The 23158-nt window shown below is 43.5% G+C and overlaps 1 protein-coding gene across 3 annotated transcripts; it reads right to left on the bottom strand.

Annotated features, from left to right (window-relative positions):
• Positions 1-694: 694 nt before the first annotated feature.
• Positions 695-14615, bottom strand: LOC131957307 (uncharacterized). Of its 3 annotated transcripts, none has more exons than XM_059322038.1 (5): positions 14578-14615; positions 6094-7346; positions 5004-5271; positions 1647-1794; positions 695-790 (listed from the first exon to the last, which is right to left on the bottom strand). In XM_059322038.1, the coding sequence occupies exons 2-5, from the start codon at positions 6828-6830 to the stop codon at positions 735-737; spliced, it is 1209 nt and encodes a 402-aa protein (XP_059178021.1). In that variant the 5' UTR covers positions 6831-7346; positions 14578-14615; the 3' UTR covers positions 695-734. The 3 variants fall into 3 exon arrangements, with proteins under 3 accessions (XP_059178021.1, XP_059178028.1, XP_059178037.1); XM_059322045.1 differs by having other exon boundaries at positions 14574-14608; XM_059322054.1 differs by lacking the exon at positions 14578-14615 and adding an exon at positions 14402-14469.
• Positions 14616-23158: the final 8543 nt, after the last annotated feature.

Here is a 23158-nt window from a genome sequence, read left to right on the forward strand (position 1 = left end):
CCTCTGGGCCCCGGCTAGAAGGCTTCCATTATTTTTCTTTGTTGTTTCCCTCTGGGCCCCGGCTAGAAGGCTTCCATTATTTTTCTTTGTTGTTTCCCTCTGGGCCCCGGCTAGAAGGCTTCCATTATTTTTCTTTGTTGTTTCCCTCTGGGCCCCGGCTAGAAGGCTTCCATTATTTTTCTTTGTTGTTTCCCTCTGGGCCCCGGCTAGAAGGCTTCCATTATTTTTCTTTGTTGTTTCCCTCTGGGCCCCGGCTAGAAGGCTTCCATTATTTTTCTTTGTTGTTTCCCTCTGGGCCCCGGCTAGAAGGCTTCCATTATTTTTCTTTGTTGTTTCCCTCTGGGCCCCGGCTAGAAGGCTTCCATTATTTTTCTTTGTTGTTTCCCTCTGGGCCCCGGCTAGAAGGCTTCCATTATTTTTCTTTGTTGTTTCCCTCTGGGCCCCGGCTAGAAGGCTTCCATTATTTTTCTTTGTTGTTTCCCTCTGGGCCCCGGCTAGAAGGCTTCCATTATTTTTCTTTGTTGTTTCCCTCTGGGCCCCGGCTAGAAGGCTTCCATTATTTTTCTTTGTTGTTTCCCTCTGGGCCCCGGCTAGAAGGCTTCCATTATTTTTCTTTGTTGTTTCCCTCTGGGCCCCGGCTAGAAGGCTTCCATTATTTTTCTTTGTTGTTTCCCTCTGGGCCCCGGCTAGAAGGCTTCCATTATTTTTCTTTGTTGTTTCCCTCTGGGCCCCGGCTAGAAGGCTTCCATTATTTTTCTTTGTTGTTTCCCTCTGGGCCGGGGCGTTAGGCCTAGTGATAAAATCAAGGGCTGCAATCAAGGGCTGGTCAAACACTAAGGTATACAAACCACACACATGTGCTGACCCCCAAGAGAAGCACAGGAAAAATGATTCAAAGAAATACCAATATTGTCTAATTATTCAACAAACCCAAATCAACAAGAAATACCAATATTGTCTAATTATTCAACAAACCCCAATCAACAAGAAATACCAATATTGTCTAATTATTCAACAAACCCCAATCAACAAGAAATACAAAATGCCCTAATATATAAAATTTATAACTAATTGACCTGGGCTGGCCAATACTCGATCACACTAGCTGGCCAACATTAGATGACACCAGCTGGCCAACATTAGATGACACCAGCTGGCCAACATTAGATGACACCAGCTGGCCAACATTAGATGACACCAGCTGGCCAACATTAGATGACACCAGCTGGCCAACATTAGATGACACCAGCTGGCCAACATTAGATGACACCAGCTGGCCAACATTAGATGACACCAGCTGGCCAACATTAGATGACACCAGCTGGCCAACATTAGATGACACCAGCTGGCCAACATTAGATGACACCAGCTGGCCAACATTAGATGACACCAGCTGGCCAACATTAGATGACACCAGCTGGCCAACATTAGATGACACCAGCTGGCCAACATTAGATGACACCAGCTGGCCAACATTAGATGACACCAGCTGGCCAACATTAGATGACACCAGCTGGCCAACATTAGATGACACCAGCTGGCCAACATTGGATGACATGGCCAACATTGGATGACACCAGCTGGCCAACATTAGATGACACCAGCTGGCCAACATTAGATGACACCCCCCACCCGACATGACGTACCCAAGTTGCTGGAGCACCTAGAAGCTATACTCTGACGACGGCCTTTCTTCTCTTCCACTTCCACTTCCGGTTGCAGGCTGTGTGTTTCCGGTGCGACTTCCGGTTGTTTTGGTAGTCTCCAGGAAGCTGAGCATTGGCTCTCGTAGACCTGGGAAATGATATTTTAACAATGCCAACATTTTTGGTAAAGTTACCAGAGGCCAACTGTTGTGGTAAAACCAAAGGCCAACAGTTTTGGTAAAACCACAGGCCAACATTTTTGGTAAAACCACAGGCCAACATTTTTGGTAAAACCATAGGCCAACATTTTTGGTAAAACCACAGGCCAACATTTTTGGTAAAACCACAGGCCAACATTTTTGGTAAAACCATAGGCCAACATTTTTGGTAAAACCACAGGCCAACATTTTTGGTAAAACCATAGGCCAACATTTTTGGTAAAACCACAGGCCAACATTTTTGGTAAAACCACAGGCCACCATTTTGGGAAAAACCTTAGGCCAACATTTTTGGTAAAACCACAGGCCAACATTTTTGGTAAAACCACAGGCCACCATTTTGGGTAAAACCATAGGCCAACATTTTTGGTAAAACCACAGGCCAACATTTTTGGTAAAACCACAGGCCACCATTTTGGGTAAAACCATAGGCCAACATTTTTGGTAAAACCACAGGCCAACATTTTTGGTAAAACCACAGGCCACCATTTTGGGTAAAACCATAGGCCAACATTTTTGGTAAAACCACAGGCCAACATTTTTGGTAAAACCACAGGCCAACATTTTTGGTAAAACCACAGGCCAACATTTTTGGTAAAACCACAGGCCAACATTTTTGGTAAAACCACAGGCCAACATTTTTGGTAAAACCACAGGCCAACATTTTTGGTAAAACCATAGGCCAACATTTTTGGTAAAACCACAGGCCAACATTTTTGGTAAAACCATAGGCCAACATTTTTGGTAAAACCACAGGCCAACATTTTTGGTAAAACCACAGGCCACCATTTTGGGAAAAACCTTAGGCCAACATTTTTGGTAAAACCACAGGCCAACATTTTTGGTAAAACCACAGGCCACCATTTTGGGTAAAACCATAGGCCAACATTTTTGGTAAAACCACAGGCCAACATTTTTGGTAAAACCACAGGCCACCATTTTGGGTAAAACCATAGGCCAACATTTTTGGTAAAACCACAGGCCAACATTTTTGGTAAAACCACAGGCCACCATTTTGGGTAAAACCATAGGCCAACATTTTTGGTAAAACCACAGGCCAACATTTTTGGTAAAACCACAGGCCAACATTTTTGGTAAAACCACAGGCCAACATTTTTGGTAAAACCACAGGCCAACATTTTTGGTAAAACCACAGGCCAACATTTTTGGTAAAACCATAGGCCAACATTTTTGGTAAAACCACAGGCCAACATTTTTGGTAAAACCACAGGCCACCATTTTGGGTAAAACCATAGGCCAACATTTTTGGTAAAACCACAGGCCAACATTTTTGGTAAAACCACAGGCCAACATTTTTGGTAAAACCACAGGCCAACATTTTTGGTAAAACCATAGGCCACCATTTTGGGTAAAACCATAGGCCAACATTTTTGGTAAAACCATAGGCCAACATTTTTGGTAAAACCACAGGCCAAAATTTTTGTTAAAACCACAGGCCAACATTTTTGGTAAAACCACAGGCCAACATTTTGTGCAACATATCCTTTTTACAAGCTTTTATTTAACTCACTTCCTCTGTCGTCAGTCTGTCGTCAGTCTAGACGGAAACGCAGGAGTGAAAATTCGGACAGTTCTACTTGACCGATACGATTCACAGTTGGCACGTGGGTCAAGACATGAAGACAATGCAATCTGAAACTAAATTTGACTTAATTGGATGCCTAATTGATTTTTTATGAATTAATTAAAATTTGGACCGAATTAGTAGGCATGTCTAGCCAACCACACCACACGCGTCATCAATAGCTGCGCCATCACGACCACGTAATGGCTGCGTTCAAAAACCATTGCGCGCCTACTGAACGTGATATTCAGAAGGCGCGCAATGGTTTTTAGTCATGTAACTCTATTGTAGATAAAACATGTAAAGTACTGAAAAAAAAATTCATAAAAAACGTTTTAATAACAAGCTTTTATGTAATGATGCACTAAAAAGTAGAAAATAAATTATAGACTACTATTTAAATAACTATAAAGAAAAGCGTGGGTGTCTTCCTTAACATTAGTAAAGGTATCCAATAGATACTAAAGTGACCCACGCTTTTCTTTATAGTTATTTAAATAGTAGTCTATAATTTATTTTCTACTTTTTAGTGCATCATTACATAAAAGCTTGTTATTAAAACGTTTTTTATGAATTTTTTTTTTTACTTTCTCGTATATACGAAGTATAGAGAAAGTCTTGTAATCGTGCAAAAAAAAAAAATCGAGATTTTTACAAATCTCGACGTTTTACACCTCAATGATACGGAAAAACATAATTTTGCAATCTTGTCCGTATGTCTGTGTGTCTGTCTGTCTGTCTGTCTGTGTGTGTGTGTCCGTGTGTAAACACGATAACTTGAATACCGTTACAGCTAGGTTGATGAAATTTCATATATAAGTATTTTATCAAAATCGTAGATCCGTATCAACTTGTGAGCGATTTCCGATAACCGGAAGTGGTACTTTTCCTACTTTGAATTTTTCAAAAGCCTATAACTTGAGTACTATTTCAGATAGATAAATGAAATTTCACATGTAAGTAAAAGATCTAATTCTCTACCTTCTGTTAAATTTTGAGTAATTTCCGTTGACCGGAAGTAGTAATTTACGCTACTTCAGATTTCTCAAAAAACGCATGTAAATTTATAAAATACTAATAATATTGCGCACTATTATGCACATTTTGTTTTGGCGTTCGCTTGGTGCGCAATTCTTTTTTTCTACTAGATTTTATTCTATTTTTAAAAGTTTAAGTAAACAAAAATCATGTCTATATTCCGAGTTGCCATCCCACGCAGTGTTATATTAAAATATTCGAGGACGTTTAGGGGAGATCACTCCCGGTTTATTTCGCTAGTTTCAATTTATTGCGCTCTCGCAACCTTGACCTTCTTCTGATGTCAAGACATTTGAACGAATAATAGCACGCAGTAAAATCAACCCCTATTCCACCTTTAGGATAATTTTTGCAAAATATATCCAACCGTAACCGTAACCGTAACCCTATCACATATCCTTTCTTTTTTGTAAGGCGGGGCTTATTTGGAAAAGAGCCCCGGAAAGACCTGACTTTCGATGAAGTGTGTAGCTTGTAAATCTGGAGTCATGACAAAATGTGTTCAACCAAACAAACCTGGAACAAAACTTTGAACTCCCCCCTCCAGTCACGTGAGCTGGAGCTGTATTGTGATTGGATGTGGCTGCTCGAGTCTGTCCAGCGACTGGCGCTCTGCCTGCTCGAGCTGGCCAGCGAGACGGTCTCGCCATTCTCTGGGGCGTGGGGCAGGTGGACCAGCTTGAAGACATACTCGGCCGTGTTCCGGAAGTCGTCCCTGCCTGCGCATACTATGACGTCAGCCTCGTTTCTGATGCCGAGAGAGTAGAGGAGGCGCTGGGCCTTCCTGGTAAAAATACAGGAAACAGTGAGACCAGTACATGCGTGATGGGAGACTGGACATTACCTGCAGGATGGGACTGGGCATTACCTGTAGGATGGGAGACTGGACATTACCTGTAGGATGGGAGACTGGACATTACCTGCAGGATGGGAGACTGGACATTACCTGCAGGATGAGACTGGACATTACCTGTAGGATGGGACTGGACATTACCTGCAGGATGGGAGACTGGACATTACCTGCAGGATGGGAGACTGGACATTACCTGCAGGATGAGACTGGACATTACCTGTAGGATGGGACTGGACATTACCTGCAGGATGGGAGACTGGACATTACCTGCAGGATTGGACTGGACATTACCTGCAGGATGGGAGACTGGACATTACCTGCAGGATGGGACTGGACATTACCTGTAGGATGGGAGACTGGACATTACCTGCAGGATGGGAGACTGGACATTACCTGCAGGATGTGAGACTGGACATTACCTGCAGGATGGGAGACTGGACATTACCTGCAGGATTGGACTGGACATTACCTGCAGGATGGGAGACTGGACATTACCTGCAGGATGGGAGACTGGACATTACCTGCAGGATGGGAGACTGGACATTACCTGCAGGATGGGAGACTGGACATTACCTGCAGGATGGGAGACTGGACATTACCTGCAGGATGGGAGACTGGACATTACCTGCAGGATTGGACTGGACATTACCTGCAGGATGGGAGACTGGACATTACCTGTAGGATGGGAGACTGGACATTACCTGCAGGATGGGAGACTGGACATTACCTGCAGGATGGGAGACTGGACATTACCTGCGAGGCGTGTGACTTGACTTGGGTCTGCTAAAAGAGACGGACGTTCTGACGCCATTAGAGGAGTCAGCCGGGAAGTCACGACTCGTCAGAGCCGACTTTGGTCTTAGAATTTTTCTTTTCTTTAAAAGTGAGACGCTGTTTGTCACCCTACTTGGACACTCGGAGACCCTATCAGCGCTGACGTCTGCGCCGGCGCGTGGCTCGTCTGCTGCATGCTGGATGACATGCGCAGTCCGTGTGTTCCCGGCCAGCAGCGCCTCGTCCACCGCCGTGTTCCCCCGCAGGTTGAGCTTGTCCAGGCGGAGTTTGTACCTCCTGAGGCTGTGCACCAGCCGGCGGGCGATGGCCCAGTGTCCGGCCATGGCGGCGTAGTGCAGGGCCGTGTTGCCCGCGCCGTCTGCCTGGCTCAGCTCAAAGTCAGGGGCCTGGAGCAGCACGGCCACCAGCTGCTCACGCTCGTAGATGCAGGCGTAGTGCAGGGCGCTGCGACCGTCACGGTCCGTCCGCCCCACGGCCGCCCCCTGCTCGATTAGAGTCATAGCGATGCTGACGCCCCACTCCTCAGGCTCCATAAGGGCGCAGAGAATGAGGGGCGTCCTCTTAAAGCCATCCCGGCACTCAATGTCAAGGCCACTGGCGATAAGGCTCCGGACGTGCTGAAAGTAGCCGAACTTAATGACGTCACACAACGTGCAGGCCGGTCCCCTCAAGACTTGGGCTGTCCTAGGCCTCATGACGTCAGTGGGTGCCTACAGCAGTAGCCGGCTTTACGTTCTAACGATGGTGCCACAGGTTTTACGTCACTTGTTCCACACGTTTTACGTCACTTGTCCCACACGTTTTACGTCACTTGTCCCACACGTTTTACGTCACTTGTCCCACACGTTTTACGTCACTTGTCCCACACGTTTTACGTCACTTGTCCCACACGTTTTACGTCACTTGTCCCACACGTTTTACGTCACTTGGCCCACACGTTTTACGTCACTTGTTCCACACGTTTTACGTCACTTGGCCTACACGTTTTACGTCACTTGGCCCACACGTTTTACGTCACTTGTCCCACACGTTTTACGTCACTTGTCCCACACGTTTTACGTCACTTGTCCCACACGTTTTACGTCACTTGTCCCACACGTTTTACGTCACTTGTCCTACACGTTTTACGTCACTCAACTTTCAGCCATTGGAAATCTGAAAGGACGTCTGTGTATCTCTGGAAATGTGTATCTCTAGATGGAGGTTTAAAGCTGGGGATGTAAAATGTGTATTAATATTTATGTGTTCTTGCGTTAACTAACAAAATCTATTGACGCCAAGTCAAGATTGGCCACGTCAAGATTGGCAAAGTCGAGATCAGTGTTTCTTTCAGGCTTTTTTTTCTCCGGGGGGAGCGGACACTGGTAAATATATGTTTTCTATTATAAATTCCATTTTGTTTGGGGGGGGGGGGGGGAGGCGGTAGACTTTCTTCGGAGAGGCTCAGCCCCCCCCTCCTCCCCCTGAAGAGATGCCTGGAAGAAACACTGGTCGAGATTGGCCTCGTCTAGAACCTATAGCGGCATGGTGATAAAAGTATGAATGACACATGTTGATAAAAGTATGAATGACACATGTTGATAAAAGTATGAATGACACATGTTGATAAAAGTATGAATGACACATGGTGATAAAAGTATGAATGACACATGGTGATAAAAGTATGAATGACACATGGTGATAAAAGTATGAATGACACATGGTGATAAAAGTATGAATGACACATGGTGATAAAAGTATGAATGACACATGGTGATAAAAGTATGAATGACACATGTTGATAAAAGTATGAATGACACATGGTGATAAAAGTATGAATGACACATGGTGATAAAAGTATGAATGACACATTAAGTATTAAAGCGGCATGGTGATAAAAGTATGAATGACACATGGTGATAAAAGTATGAATGACACATAAAGTATTAAAGCGGCATGGTGATAAAAGTATGAATGACACATTAAGTATTAAAGCGGCATGGTGATAAAAGTATGAATGACACATTAAGTATTAAAGCGGCATGGTGATAAAAGTATGAATGACACATAAAGTATTAAAGCGGCATGGTGATAAAAGTATGAATGACACATAAAGTATTAAAGCTACAAGTAGAGAAAGTATGAATGACATTACATACGATTCCTTACACATTACAACGGTAAAGTCAAAAGAGATTCTCTCCCGCTGACGTCACTGAATATGTTGCCGTCAGAAAATCTTCTTTCGAATCCCCGGACGGTTAAATAATGGGCAGGGAAGACTTTTGAATCCCCGGACGGTTAAATAATGGGCGGGGAAGACTTTTGAATCCCCGGACGGTTAAATAATGGGCGGGGAAGACTTTTGAATCCCCGGACGGTTAAATAATGGGCGGGGAAGACTTTTGAATCCCCGGACGGTTAAATAATGGGCGGGGAAGACTTTTGAATCCCCGGACGGTTAAATAATGGACAGGGAAGACTTTTGAATCCCCGGACGGAGACTTGTTGAGATCGATCGGATTGCACTGATGATTGATAATCAAGGGCAAGAAATCAATCACCATGATTAAGTCATTACCAGGTCGATAGGCCCGTGACTCGTGTTCTCCCGTCTCCTGCCAGTTGCTTCAATGGCCGCCAAATGACAGGTTTGTTAAGGAAATTATGGGATAGTTTCCTTGTGTGGCATTTCAAGAGGATTTTCATAAAAGAGATGAAACTCATTAAGAAATTGATTTTTGAAAAAGATGTTGAGTTTGTCGTTACCTACTGGGTGAGTGGGTGGGTAGGTGGGTATCAGCTAACCCATTGTAATGGTGTCGAATATATAATTCAAGATTAGATGGACGGTCAAACATATTTCAAGATTATGTAAACGGTCAAACATAATTCAATAAAAACTGCATGAAAAACGTTTTGATGACAAGATTTTATGTAATAATGCACTAAAAAGGAGAAAAAATATTTTTAAAAAATAATAACTAGCCGGCCAGGCCCTGCGCTTGCCTCTCTGAAAAATCTATCTGTAAAGTAAACGTGACTTGTTTTTTTTAAAGCAGCTTATACACAGCATTGCCCGGGTTTAGGAAATATATTACTTGTACAATTGAATGTGTATATATGCAAATATAGACGCATAACCGTAAACCTAACCCTAACTGTAAAATTATTCCTAACCATAACCAACCACAACAAAAACTAAAACAAAAATACAAACAAAAACACAAACGTAAACTAAAACACGAACGCAAACGTAAACGTAACGTAAACAAAAACATAAACGCAAATGTAAACACTAAGACAAATGCAAAAAACATACACAAACGTAAACACTACCGCAAACACTACCGCACACGCAAACGCAACCGCAAACGCACACACAAACACAAACATCAAAACAAACTGTAAAAAAAGTGTTTATTTATTTTTTGTAAGTCACATATATATTTGGTACTAGGGGTGTAATTTGTATACTTTAAAAAAAATTAGAATTTTTGTAAAGGGTAGTACATTTATTTTAATTTTTCTCTTTTCACGTTATGTCAATCAAAAAGTTAAAAAAATGTAAATTTAGTTTAAAATGTATCAATATTGATCTTTAAAAATTATTAATTACGATTTTATTTCAAAAGCAAACACTTTAAGAATATTACAATATGGCGATGAAGTCAAGTTTTTTTAACTGTATGTATGTGTACAACGGGTCCGTTCGCTGTCACGTACATACAGAGCCACTGAGTTCATTTGAACTTTATACATTAGATACACTTCAATTAAAATTACCATATACTATATTAAGATAATAATACAAATATTAAGTAAGAGATCTACGCTTTTCTTTGTAGTAATTTTAATTTTAGTGTATCATTATATATTTAATAAATAAAAAAAATTATTTTCTTCTTTTTATTGTATTATAAAAGCTTGTTATTAAAACGTTTTTTCATGCAATTTTTGCTTTCTCGTATACGAAGTATAGAGGAAGTATTGTAATCGTGAAAAAAATCGAAATAAATTTTTCCACAAATCTCGATGTTTTACAACTCCATGAGTCGGAAAAACATAGTTTTGCAATTTTGTCCATATGCCTGTGTGTTTGCGTATGTATGTATGTATGTGCGTATGTCTGTGAACACGATACTTTGAGTACTGTTACAGGTTGATGAAATTTTATATATAAGTATTATACCGAATGTGTAGTTCTGTATCAACTTTTCAGAGATTTCCGGTAACAGGAAGTGGACTTATTCCACTTTTGGTTTTTCAGATAGATAAACGAAATTTTTCTGCCTTCCCTCAAATTTTGAGTAATTTCCGTTGATCGGAAGTAGTAATTTACGCTATTTCCGATTTCTCAAAAAACGATTATGAATTTATAAAGTAATAGCCGCCCGGCCAGGCCCTGCACAGGCCTCTGTGAAAAACCTACATGTAAAGGACTATGACATATGTTTTTAGTAATCAGCTTATACCCGGCATTGCCCACCCTAACCACAACCAATAAAAAAAACGCAAACACAATGCAAACACAAATACAAACACAAACGAAAACACAAACCCAAACCCAACCACATACACAAATACAAAGAAAACAAACGAAAAAGCAAACGAAAACAAACCAAATCCAAACGCAAACCCAATCACAAACGCAAACCCAACCCATACACAAAGTAAAGAAAAACGTAAACATAAACGCAAAGTGCTGACAGTCTACCCCGGGGCGCCAAAGTCGCACCATGCTGGGGCGCCGTCGGAACCGCCTTTTTCAGCTTAATAAACGACTATGTTACCCAAACTTGTTCATAGCCTTTTGCACTCACTCAAACGACAGTTTTCACCGTTTTACTTCTCAGAACTTCATCATATATGGAGTTTAGGGGACTTATTTTAATCGGGCAGAAATTCTAAATCCAGATTTATAAAATTTTCGGCGTTTTTGGAAAAACTGGGTTTTGTAATTCTGTCCGTGTGTGTATGTGTGTCTGAGAACACGTTACAACTACGTTGATGAAATTTCATATATAAGTATTATATCGACTTTGTAGTAATGTATGAACTTTTTAGCTATTTTAAAAATTAATAAAAAAGGATTAAAAAATCATATTCCGAGTCGCCACCCACCCGTAGTGTCATATATTCGAGAAAGTTTAGGGGAGATCACTCCCGTTTAATTTATATGACTAAAATACATTGCGCACCAAATGAACATGATAATGCGCGTATAAGAGCGCGGAACAGTAGTATAGGACAGAATACTAATTTAAGAAAATGTTAATATATTCATAAAAATTTAATTAGGCATCCCATCAAGTCAAATTTAATGTCATATTGCATTGTCTTCAAGTCTTGACCCACATGCAAACTTTGACACGAAACAAATTTAATGTCATATTGCATTGTCTTCAAGTCTTGACCCACATGCAAACTTTGAAACGAATCTGTCAGTAATAGAATGGCCTGAAATGTCGCTCTCCTGTTTTGATCGATGACGACAGACGGACTGACGACAGAGGAAGCAAGATAAATAAAAGCTAGTAATTAGGTGGGCGGTCAAACATTTCAATACTTGATATATGGGTTTTAAAGGTGGGCGGTCAAACATTTCAATACTTGATATATGGGTATTAAAGGTGGGCGGTCAAACATTTCAATACTTGATATATGGGTATTAAAGGTGGGCGGTCAAACATTTCAATACTTGATATATGGGTATTAAAGGTGGACGGTCAAACATTTTAATACTTGATATATGGGTATTAAAGGTGGGCGGTCAAACATTTCAATACTTGATATATGGGTATTAAAGGTGGGCAGTCAAACATTTCAATACTTGATATATGGGTATTAAAGGTGGACGGTCAAAGATTTCAATACTTGATATATGGGTATTAAAGTCGCGCTACATTTGAAAGTATAAAAAGCGTGTATAAAGCGTGTATAGCAGCACTGACCAAAAGCTGACTAGCACTGACCAAAAGCTGACTTGGAGAAAACTCTAACCAGATTGACGGAGTGACAGACCATAGGATTTTAGAAAGTCACATCCGGGTCTCTGCGGCCCTAATAAATCAGGCTATAAATAGATAGCTGGCCACTAAAAGTAAATATCTGCTAGTCGCTTGATTAAAAACCAGGAATACAAAGGTAGGGACACACACACACACACAATCATTTGTCTATTTGTGTCTATATGTATGTCTATGTGTGTTTATGTGTGTGTGTGTCAATGAGCTTGTCAATACCTGTGTGTGTCTATATGTGTGTCTATGTGTGTCTACTTTAGTGTAAATGATCTAGTCTATGTGTGTGTGTGTGTCTACGTGTGTGTCAATGAGCTTGTCTATGTGTGTCTATGAGCTTATCAATGTGTGTGTGTGTGCCTAAGTATCTGTTTGCGTCAGCAGGCTTGACAAGCATGAATAAAAGAAAAGATAGCACCGTGTGATAACTAGTTTAAAGCACCGTGTGATCACCTGTTTAAAGCACCGGTGCTAACTAGTTTAAAGCACCGGTGCTAACTAGTTTAAAGCACCGGTGCTAATTAGTTTAAAGCACCTGTGCTAACTAGTTTAAAGCACCGCGTGATAATTAGTTTAAAGAACCGGTGCTAACTAGTTTAAAACACCGTGTGATAATTAGTTTAAAGCACCGGTGCTAACTAGTTTAAAGCACCGTGTGATAGTTAGTTTAAAGCACCTGTGCTAACTAGTTTAAAGCACCGCGTGATAATTAGTTTAAAGCACCGGTGCTAACTAGTTTAAAGCACCGTGTGATAATTAGTTTAAAGCACCGGTGCTAACTAGTTTAAAGCACCAGTGCTAACACATACCGAGTTGCCGATCAATGCACTGACGGAGCAATTCAATCGGACCTCGACTTCTGAAGCTAACTTTGACAAGTGTTCATACATGAAATGGGGTGGGGTGTGGTGGGGGGGGGGGGGGTGGGGAGATATTGATCCCATTTTGTCAATATGTGTCAGGAGGAAAGATAAGAGTTGTGTCTTCACACACAGCTGAGGTTAAGGCGTGGAGTGGTGTGTGTTTGCTTGTTTGTGTGTGTGTGCTTGTTTGTGTGTGTGTTTGCTTGTTTGTGTGTGTGTGTTTGCTTGTTTGTGAGTGTGATTGTTTATGTGTGTGTGTGTGGTTGTTTGTGTGTGGGTGTTTGGTTGTTTGTGTGTGTGATTGTTTATGTGTGTGTGTGTGTGGTTGTTTGTGTGTGTGTTTGCTTGTTTGTGTGTGTGATTGTTTATGTGTGTGTGTGGTTGTTTGTGTGTTGGTGTTTGTTTGTTTGTGTGTGTGTGTGTGATTGTTTGTGTGTGTGTGTGTGGTTGTTTGTGTGTGTGTGTTTGGTTGTTTGTTCCTTGGTATTCGGTGTGTGTGTGTGTGGTTGTGTGTGTTGTGTGTGTGTGACTGCTCTTGAACTGAACAGATGAAGCAATGAACTAAATTTTGGCGGATTTTACATTTGAGTGATTCCCCCCCCCCCCTCCCTGTAGGTTTTTACTAAACGATATAATTAATTGATCAAATTTCGGGATCGTTTACTGTCAGGAGCGACCACTTATACAATACCGGCTTTTTAATGGCAGCCTTCAATTAACGGCTTTAAATTAAAGGTTTTAAAATACCGGCTTTAGAATACCGGCTTTAAAATACCGGCTTTAAAATACCGGCTTTAAAATACCGGCTTTAAAATAACGGCTTTAAAATGCCGGCTTTAAAATGCCGGCTTTAAAATACCGGCTTTAAAATACCGGCTTTAAAATACCGGCTTTAAAATACCGGCTTTAAAATACCGGCTTTAAAATACCGGCTTTAGAATGCCGGCTTTAAAATGCCGGCTTTAAAATGCCGGCTTTAAAATACCGGCTTTAAAATACCGGCTTTAAAATACCGGCTTTAAAATGCCGGCTTTAAAATGCCGGCTTTAAAATGCCGGCTTTAAAATGCCGGCTTTAAAATGCCGGCTTTAAAATACCGGCTTTAAAATACCGGCTTTAAAATACCGGCTTTAAAATACCGGCTTTAAAATACCGGCATTAAAATACCGGCTTTAAAATTCCGGCTTTAAAATTCCGGCTTTAAAATGCCAGTCTTATCTCGGATTAAAAAAAAAATTTGACCCGCGTCGTCCCTGTATGACGTCATGACGACATTCATCCCACCCCACTAACATGTCGAACATTCAGACGGACAATCATCAGACGAACAATCATCAGACGAACAATCATCAGACGAACAATCATCAGAAAAATGTAGGCAGAAAACAAAATAATACTCACTGACTAATCGACTAATTGAATGATTGAGTCATTGACTGATTGAGTCACTGACTGACTGAATGATTGAGAGATTGAGTGATTGAATGATTGAGTAATTGAATGATTGAGTAATTGAATGATTGAGTGATTGACTGATTGAGTGATAGACTGAGTAACGAGGCAGAAAACATACCGACCTGCTCAGAGAAATCCACGTCTTTCACTGTCACCTGGCCACCAGCACAAACTGGCTTATCAACAACACCCCCACCCCTCCCCCACCCCTCCCCCACCCCTCCCCCACCCCTCCCCCGCCCCTAAGTGTTTGTCTACCTACAAGTGTAGCCATTGATCATTGCGCTGCCAAATCAAGCGAGAGCCAATCGGTATCGATCCCAATCTAACCACCCCGATATTTGTTCCTGTAGAGCCAATCGGTATCGATACCAATCTAACCATCCCGATATTTGTTCCTGTAGTGCCAATCGGTTTCGATACCAATCTAACCATCCCGATATTTGTTCCTGTAGTGCCAATCGGTATCGATACCAATCTAACCATCCCGATATTTGTTCCTGTAGAGCCAATCGGTATCGATACCAATCTAAACTAAACGACACCAGCATGAGGACTATAGCTGGGCCACATTGACACCTGGGCCACATTGACAGCTGGGCCACATTGACAGCTGGGCCACATTGACAGCTGGGCCACATTGACAGCTTGGCCACATTGACAGCTTGGCCACATTGACAGCTGGGCCACATTGACAGCTGGGCCACATTGACAGCTGGGCCACATTGACAGCTGGGCGGGCCACATTGACAGCTGGGCCACATTGACAGCTTGGCCACATTGACAGCTTGGCCACATTGACAGCTGGGCCACATTGACACCTGGGCCACATTGACAGCTGGGCCACATTGACAGCTGGGCCACTTTGACAGCTTGGCCACATTGACAGCTGGGCCACATTGACAGCTTGGCCACATTGACAGCTGGGCCACATTGACAGCTGGGCCACATTGACAGCTGGGCCACATTGACAGCTTGGCCACATTGACAGCTTGGCCACATTGACAGCTTGGCCACATTGACACCTGGGCCACATTGACAGCTGGGCCACATTGACAGCTGGGCCACTTTGGCGGGGTGAAATGAAATGTACTGCACTGGTCGCCCTTTCCCGGCTATGTCCCGTGTCTGTGTGTGTGGGTGTCTGTGTGTGTGTTTCTGTGTGTGTGTTTCTGTGTGTGTGTGTGTGTGTGTGTGTGCGTGAAAGGGGTATGTTGTAACGAAGTCCAATCCAAATGAACGCTTGGCAAACAAAAGTGCCTCAACAAAAGTGCCTATAGACTTGTTCAGGTCGCGTACAAAATCGATACTTGTATGATCCGTGTCTTCGCTGAACCAATCAGAGAAATCAACAGATCGTATCTAATCGATCACCCGCCGTCTCGTGCAATTAGCAAACTCTCCAGGTGGTCTCAACTGTCGCTTTAAGGGGTCTTGTTAGTCAAGAAATAAAGCAGTCTTGTCTAGTCAAGAAATAAACCTTTGTCTAGTCAATTAATAAACCCGTCTTGTGCAGTCAAGAGATAAAGCTGTCTTTATAAGGGCTTACAGGGGCTTTATAAGGGCTTACATGGGCTTTATATCGGCTTTATATCGGCTGTTCATAGGCTCTAAAGGTTTCGTTTTGTTTCTGACCCCTTTACAGATTGTGACAGTTTCTGACCCCTTTACAGATTGTGACAGTTTCTGACCCCTTTACAGATTGTGACAGTTTTTGACCCCTGTACAAATTGTGAAAATGTTTGGTATTCTAATGTGTGTTTCCTAGTCTATTGCCAAAAGCTAAACCTGAATTTCTCAGATTGAAATGATAGCTATAAAATAAAGAACAACAAATCTTTGATAACGTTTCTCTCGGATTGTGTTTGACTAGCTAAAAACGCAAACTTTGTACACATCAGACATTTAATAGCGGTCACAGTTCAAGTGTGTAATAACAGCAGTGTGTACGGGCCGCAGTGTGTACGGGCCGCAGTGTTTAATGGTCGCAGCGTGTAATGACCGCAGCGTGTAATGACCGCGGCGTGTAATGACCGCGGCGTGTAATGACCGCGGCGTGTAATGACCGCGGCGTGTAATGACCGCAACGTGTAATGACCGCGGCGTGTAACGACCGCAACGTGTAATGACCGCGGCGTGTAATGACCGCAACGTGTAATGACCGCGGCGTGTAATGACCGCAACGTGTAATGACCGCGGCGTGTAATGACCGCAACGTGTAATGACCGCGGCGTGTAATGACCGCGGCGTGTAATGACCGCAACGTGTAATGACCGCGGCGTGTAATGACCGCAACGTGTAATGACCGCGGCGTGTAATGACCGCAACGTGTAATGACCGCGGCGTGTAATGACCGCGGCGTGTAATGACCGCGGCGTGTAATGACCGCGGCGTGTAACGACACCTTACCCTGATGAGAAGCACCTGCAAGGCTGATCAAGGGAAGTAATTATAAAACAAGGCACAGAAAGGGGAAATAATTATAAGAACTATTGAAAAACACGCCCTCCCCAGCGGTGCGGTGTCAGGGGAAGGGGGGGGGGTGCACACGTTGAAGCCAGGTCTATCCTGTCAGGATATTTAGGGCGCTCAAACATTTATGACTTCATCAATACAGAGAGGTGTCTGCTAGAGAGAACATTGGACGAGATTCTCTCAGTTTAACATTGGGCGAGATTCTCTCAGTTTAACATTAGACGAAATTCTCCCAAAGTTTAACAGTGGACTGGTGTAACTATGACATGATGTATGGTCCAAGTATTGCCTCACGTCACGTGGTAAGGACGGCCGAGCCTGACATTTTCTTCTCGTATTTAGGCCAGTCTGACGTCACGAGGAAGAAAATTGCAAACGACGGCCAAAAAACTTTTTGGGATATCTTAATGGCTGGGCGCGAGAGATGGGATTAAGATGGGCAATAATGGGCCGGCACCGCTGGAACCCGCGCTAAACCTGGCCAACTTTTTAGGGGCTGGAACAGGGGATTTGATTTAATAACCCGAAAAACATTTTAGAGCCTTTTAAAGGACAGAGTGGCGTAATGGGTCGGCAAGACAATGGGGCCGTGCGGCAAGACAATGGGGCCGTGCGGCAAGACAATGGGGCCGTGCGGCAAGACAATGGGGCCGTGCGGCAAGACAATGGGGCCGTGAGGCAAGACAATGGGGCCGTGCGGCAAGACAATGGGGCCGTGCGGCAAGACAATGGGGCCGTGCGGCAAGACAATGGGGCCGTGCGGCAAGAGAGGCTGCCCATATATATATATATATATATATATATATATATATATATATATATATATATATATATATATATATATATATATATATATATATATATATATATATCCCCCTAACACCCCCACCCCGCCTTAATAGAGTGGGACAAATCCCCAGGGTCAGACATCTGTCACTGCCAGCTCTTCCGTGTCTTCAAGTAGTCAGCCCCAACCTCCCCCCTCCACTCCCACATTCCCACACCACCACGCAACAAAGCGTTTCATCTGCTTTTGTCCACACTTAATCTGTGACAACCGGCCGCTCCAGCACCTCACGCTAAATTTAGGCATTAGGGAAAACCCGATTTTATCAGATCGAGAATAGTTTCGTTTGCTGCTGTGTAATGAAAGTACAATAACAACAATCACAATGACGTCACAATGACATCACAATGACATCACAATGACATCACAATGACATCACAATGACATCACAATGACATCACAATGACATCACAATGACATCACAATGACATCACAATGACATCACAATGACATCACAATGACATCACAATGACATCACAATGACATCACAATGACATCACAATGACATCACAATGACATCACAATGACATCACAATGACATCACAATGACATCACAATGACATCACAATGACATCACAATGACATCACAATGACATCACAATGACATCACAATGACATCACAATGACATCACAATGACATCACAATGACATCACAATGACATCACAATGACATCACAATGACATCACAATGACATCACAATGACATCACAATGACATCACAATGACATCACAATGACATCACAATGACATCACAATGACATCACAATGACATCACAATGACATCACAATGACATCACAATGACATCACAATGACATCACAATGACATCACAATGACATCACAATGACATCACAATGACATCACAATGACATCACAATGACATCACAATGACATCACAATGACATCACAATGACATCACAATGACATCACAATGACATCACAATGACATCACAATGACATCACAATGACATCACAATGACATCACAATGACATCACAATGACATCACAATGACATCACAATGACATCACAATGACATCACAATGACATCACAATGACATCACAATGACATCACAATGACATCACAATGACATCACAATGACATCACAATGACATCACAATGACATCACAATGACATCACAATGACATCACAATGACATCACAATGACATCACAATGACATCACAATGACATCACAATGACATCACAATGACATCACAATGACATCACAATGACATCACAATGACATCACAATGACATCACAATGACATCACAATGACATCACAATGACATCACAATGACATCACAATGACATCACAATGACATCACAATGACATCACAATGACATCACAATGACATCACAATGACATCACAATGACATCACAATGACATCACAATGACATCACAATGACATCACAATGACATCACAATGACATCACAATGACATCACAATGACATCACAATGACATCACAATGACATCACAATGACATCACAATGACATCACAATGACATCACAATGACATCACAATGACATCACAATGACATCACAATGACATCACAATGACATCACAATGACATCACAATGACATCACAATGACATCACAATGACATCACAATGACATCACAATGACATCACAATGACATCACAATGACATCACAATGACATCACAATGACATCACAATGACATCACAATGACATCACAATGACATCACAATGACATCACAATGACATCACAATGACATCACAATGACATCACAATGACATCACAATGACATCACAATGACATCACAATGACATCACAATGACATCACAATGACATCACAATGACATCACAATGACATCACAATGACATCACAATGACATCACAATGACATCACAATGACATCACAACACAGTGTACCGAATGTTTGGGCCTGACGGAGCAGACGAGTATGGGAGGCAACCATCGAGATCTAGAACAAAGGGAGGTTACCACAATAACAGTGATCAAGGGAAACAACTGCAAAAATTGTAATTTTTAGATCTTGTCAGCGGTATGAGAACTGCACATAACCTCTAGTTACAAGGGGGGGTCAGCTACGGGGGTCACACTGTTAACCTCTAGTTACAAGGGGGGCAGCTACGGGGGTCACATAGTTAACCTCTAGTTACAAGGGGGGTCAGCTACGGGGGTCACATAGTTAACCTCTAGTTACAAGGGGGGTCAGCTACGGGGGTCACATAGTTAACCTCTAGTTACAAGGGGGGTCAGCTACGGGGGTCACATAGTTAACCTCTAGTTACAAGGGGGTCAGCCACGGGGGTCACATAGTTAACCTCTAGTTACAAGGGGGGTCAGCTACGGGGGTCACAAGGTTAACCTCTAGTTACAAGGGGGGTCAGCTACGGGGGTCACATAGTTAACCTCTAGTTACAAGGGGGTCAGCTACGGGGGTCACATAGTTAACCTCTAGTTACAAGGGGGGTCAGCTACGGGGGTCACATAGTTAACCTCTAGTTACAAGGGGGTCAGCCACGGGGGTCACATAGTTAACCTCTAGTTACAAGGGGGGTCAGCTACGGGGGTCACAAGGTTAACCTCTAGTTACAAGGGGGGTCAGCTACGGGGGTCACATAGTTAACCTCTAGTTACAAGGGGGGGTCAGCTACGGGGGTCACATAGTTAACCTCTAGTTACAAGGGGGGTCAGCTACGGGGGTCACATAGTTAACCTCTAGTTACAAAGGGGGTCAGCCACGGGGGTCACATAGTTAACCTCTAGTTACAAAGGGGGTCAGCTACGGGGGTCACATAGTTAACCTCTAGTTACAAAGGGGGTCAGCCACGGGGGTCACATAGTTAACCTCTAGTTACAAGGGGGTCAGCCACGGGGGTCACATAGTTAACCTCTAGTTACAAAGGGGGTCAGCCACGGGGGTCACATAGTTAACCTCTAGTTACAAAGGGGTCAGCTACGGGGGTCACATAGTTAACCTCTAGTTACAAAGGGGGTCAGCCACGGGGGTCACATAGTTAACGTCTAGTTACAAGGGGTCAGCTAGGGGGTCACATAGTTAACCTCTAGTTAGAAGAACACTTGGAACCCCCGCTGTAGACAGTGAGAAGAGAAGGTGAGTTGGGGTGGGGAGGGGTGTGTTTGGTTACACGCAAACCTGTCCAGGGGCGGTGTCCAGGGTAGGGGTGGGCTGAGGTGTCAGCGAAGCCAGTCTACAGGCGCGGACTGTGATTGGCAATCTTGGCGCTCTGCTCACTGGACGCCGGCAGATAATGGAACATTGCCCAGCCGGGGGCCTTCATTAACCTCCCTCGCTAAGTGCTCATCTAAGATCCCTGGGAGGGGGACCAAATTACCTGGGTGTAGGGGACCAAATTACCTGGGTGTAGGGGACCAAATTACCTGGGTGTAGGAGACCAAATTACTTGGGTGTAGGAGACCAAATTACCTGGGTGTAGGGGACCAAATTACCTGGGTGTAGGGAACCAAATTACCTGGGTGTAGGGGACCAAATTACCTGGGTGTAGGGGACCAAATTACCTGGGTGTATTTGACCAAATTACCTGGGTGTAGCAGACCAAATTACCTGGGTGTAGGAGACCAAATTACCTGGGTGTAGGGGGACCAAATTACCTGGGTGTAGGAGACCAAATTACCTGAGTGTAGGGGACCAAATTACCTGGGTGTAGGAGACCAAATTACCTGGGTGTAGGGGACCAAATTACCTGGGTGTATTTGACCAAATTACCTGGGTGTAGCAGACCAAATTACCTGGGTGTAGGAGACCAAATTACCTGGGTGTAGGAGACCAAATTACCTGGGTGTAAGGAGACCAAATTACCTGGGTGTAGGGGACCAAATTACCTGGGTGTAGGGGACCAAATTACCTGGGTGTAGGAGACCAAATTACCTGGGTGTAGGAGACCAAATTACCTGGGTGTAGGAGACCAAATTACCTGGGTGTAGGAGACCAAATTACCTGGGTGTAGGAGACCAAATTACCTGGGTGTAGGGGACCAAATTACCTGGGTGTAGGGGACCAAATTACCTGGGTTTAGGGGACCAATATACCTGGGTGTAGGAGACCAAATTACCTGAGTGTAGGGGACCAAATTACCTGGGTGTAGGAGACCAAATTACCTGGGTGTAGGGGACCAACTTACCTGGGTGTAGGAGACCAAATTACCTGGGTGTAGGGGACCAAATTACCTGGGTGTAGGGGACCAAATTACCTGGGTGTAGGGGACCAAATTACCTGGGTGTAGGGGACCAAATTACCTGGGTGTAGGGGACCAAATTACCTGGGTGTAGGGGACCAAATTACCTGGGTGTAGGAGACCAAATTACCTGGGTGTAGGAGACCAAATTACCTGGGTGTAGGGGACCAAATTACCTGGGTGTAGGAGACCAAATTACCTGGGTGTAGGAGACCAAATTACCTGGGTGTAGGGGACCAAATTACCTGGGTGTAGGGGACCAAATTACCTGGCTGTAGGGGACCAAATTACCTGGGTTTAGGGGACCAATATACCTGGGTGTAGGAGACCAAATTACCTGAGTGTAGGGGACCAAATTACCTGGGTGTAGGAGACCAAATTACCTGGGTGTAGGGGACCAACTTACCTGGGTGTAGGAGACCAAATTACCTGGGTGTAGGGGACCAAATTACCTGGGTGTAGGGGACCAAATTACCTGGGTGTAGGGGACCAAATTACCTGGGTGTAGGGGACCAAATTACCTGGGTGTAGGAGACCAAATTACCTGGGTGTAGGAGACCAAATTACCTGGGTGTAGGGGACCAAATTACCTGGGTGTAGGAGACCAAATTACCTGGGTGTAGGAGACCAAATTACCTGGGTGTAGGGGACCAAATTACCTGGGTGTAGGGGACCAAATTACCTGGGTGTAGGGGACCAAATTACCTGGCTGTAGGGGACCAAATTACCTGGGTGTAGGGGACCAAATTACCTGGCTGTAGGGGACCAAATTACCGGTCATGCTGTCCATCTCGACCTACGATAGCAAATAAACAACGCCGTTTGTAAATAGATTTGAAGTCATCTCTAAAGCAAGCAGACAACATTAGACAACTGCACCCTCCCCCACCCCTTGACTGGACCCCCCACTGAGCAGCACAGGGCCCTAATAAAACCAAAGAGAAAGGCGCCAGGGGCTCTAGCAGGGGCTCTAGCAGGCAGCACCAGGCCGGCCATCAAGGTAAATTGCTCACCCGATTTCACCTGAGTTTACCGCACGTGTGCAGGTGAGTTGAGAAATTGAACTCCAGCTCGCGTCTGGTCTGCTATCAACTTGTTTTTCCCGCCTAAACTGCTTACATTCATGATTGAAAAAAAAAAGAATTTACCTGTAGGATTTGTAATGATTCAA

The sequence above is a fragment of the Physella acuta genome, unplaced genomic scaffold (assembly GCF_028476545.2).
Source record: "Physella acuta isolate Inbredline_101_S28 unplaced genomic scaffold, ASM2847654v3 ptg000081l, whole genome shotgun sequence".
Lineage (NCBI taxonomy): Eukaryota > Metazoa > Mollusca > Gastropoda > Physidae > Physella > Physella acuta.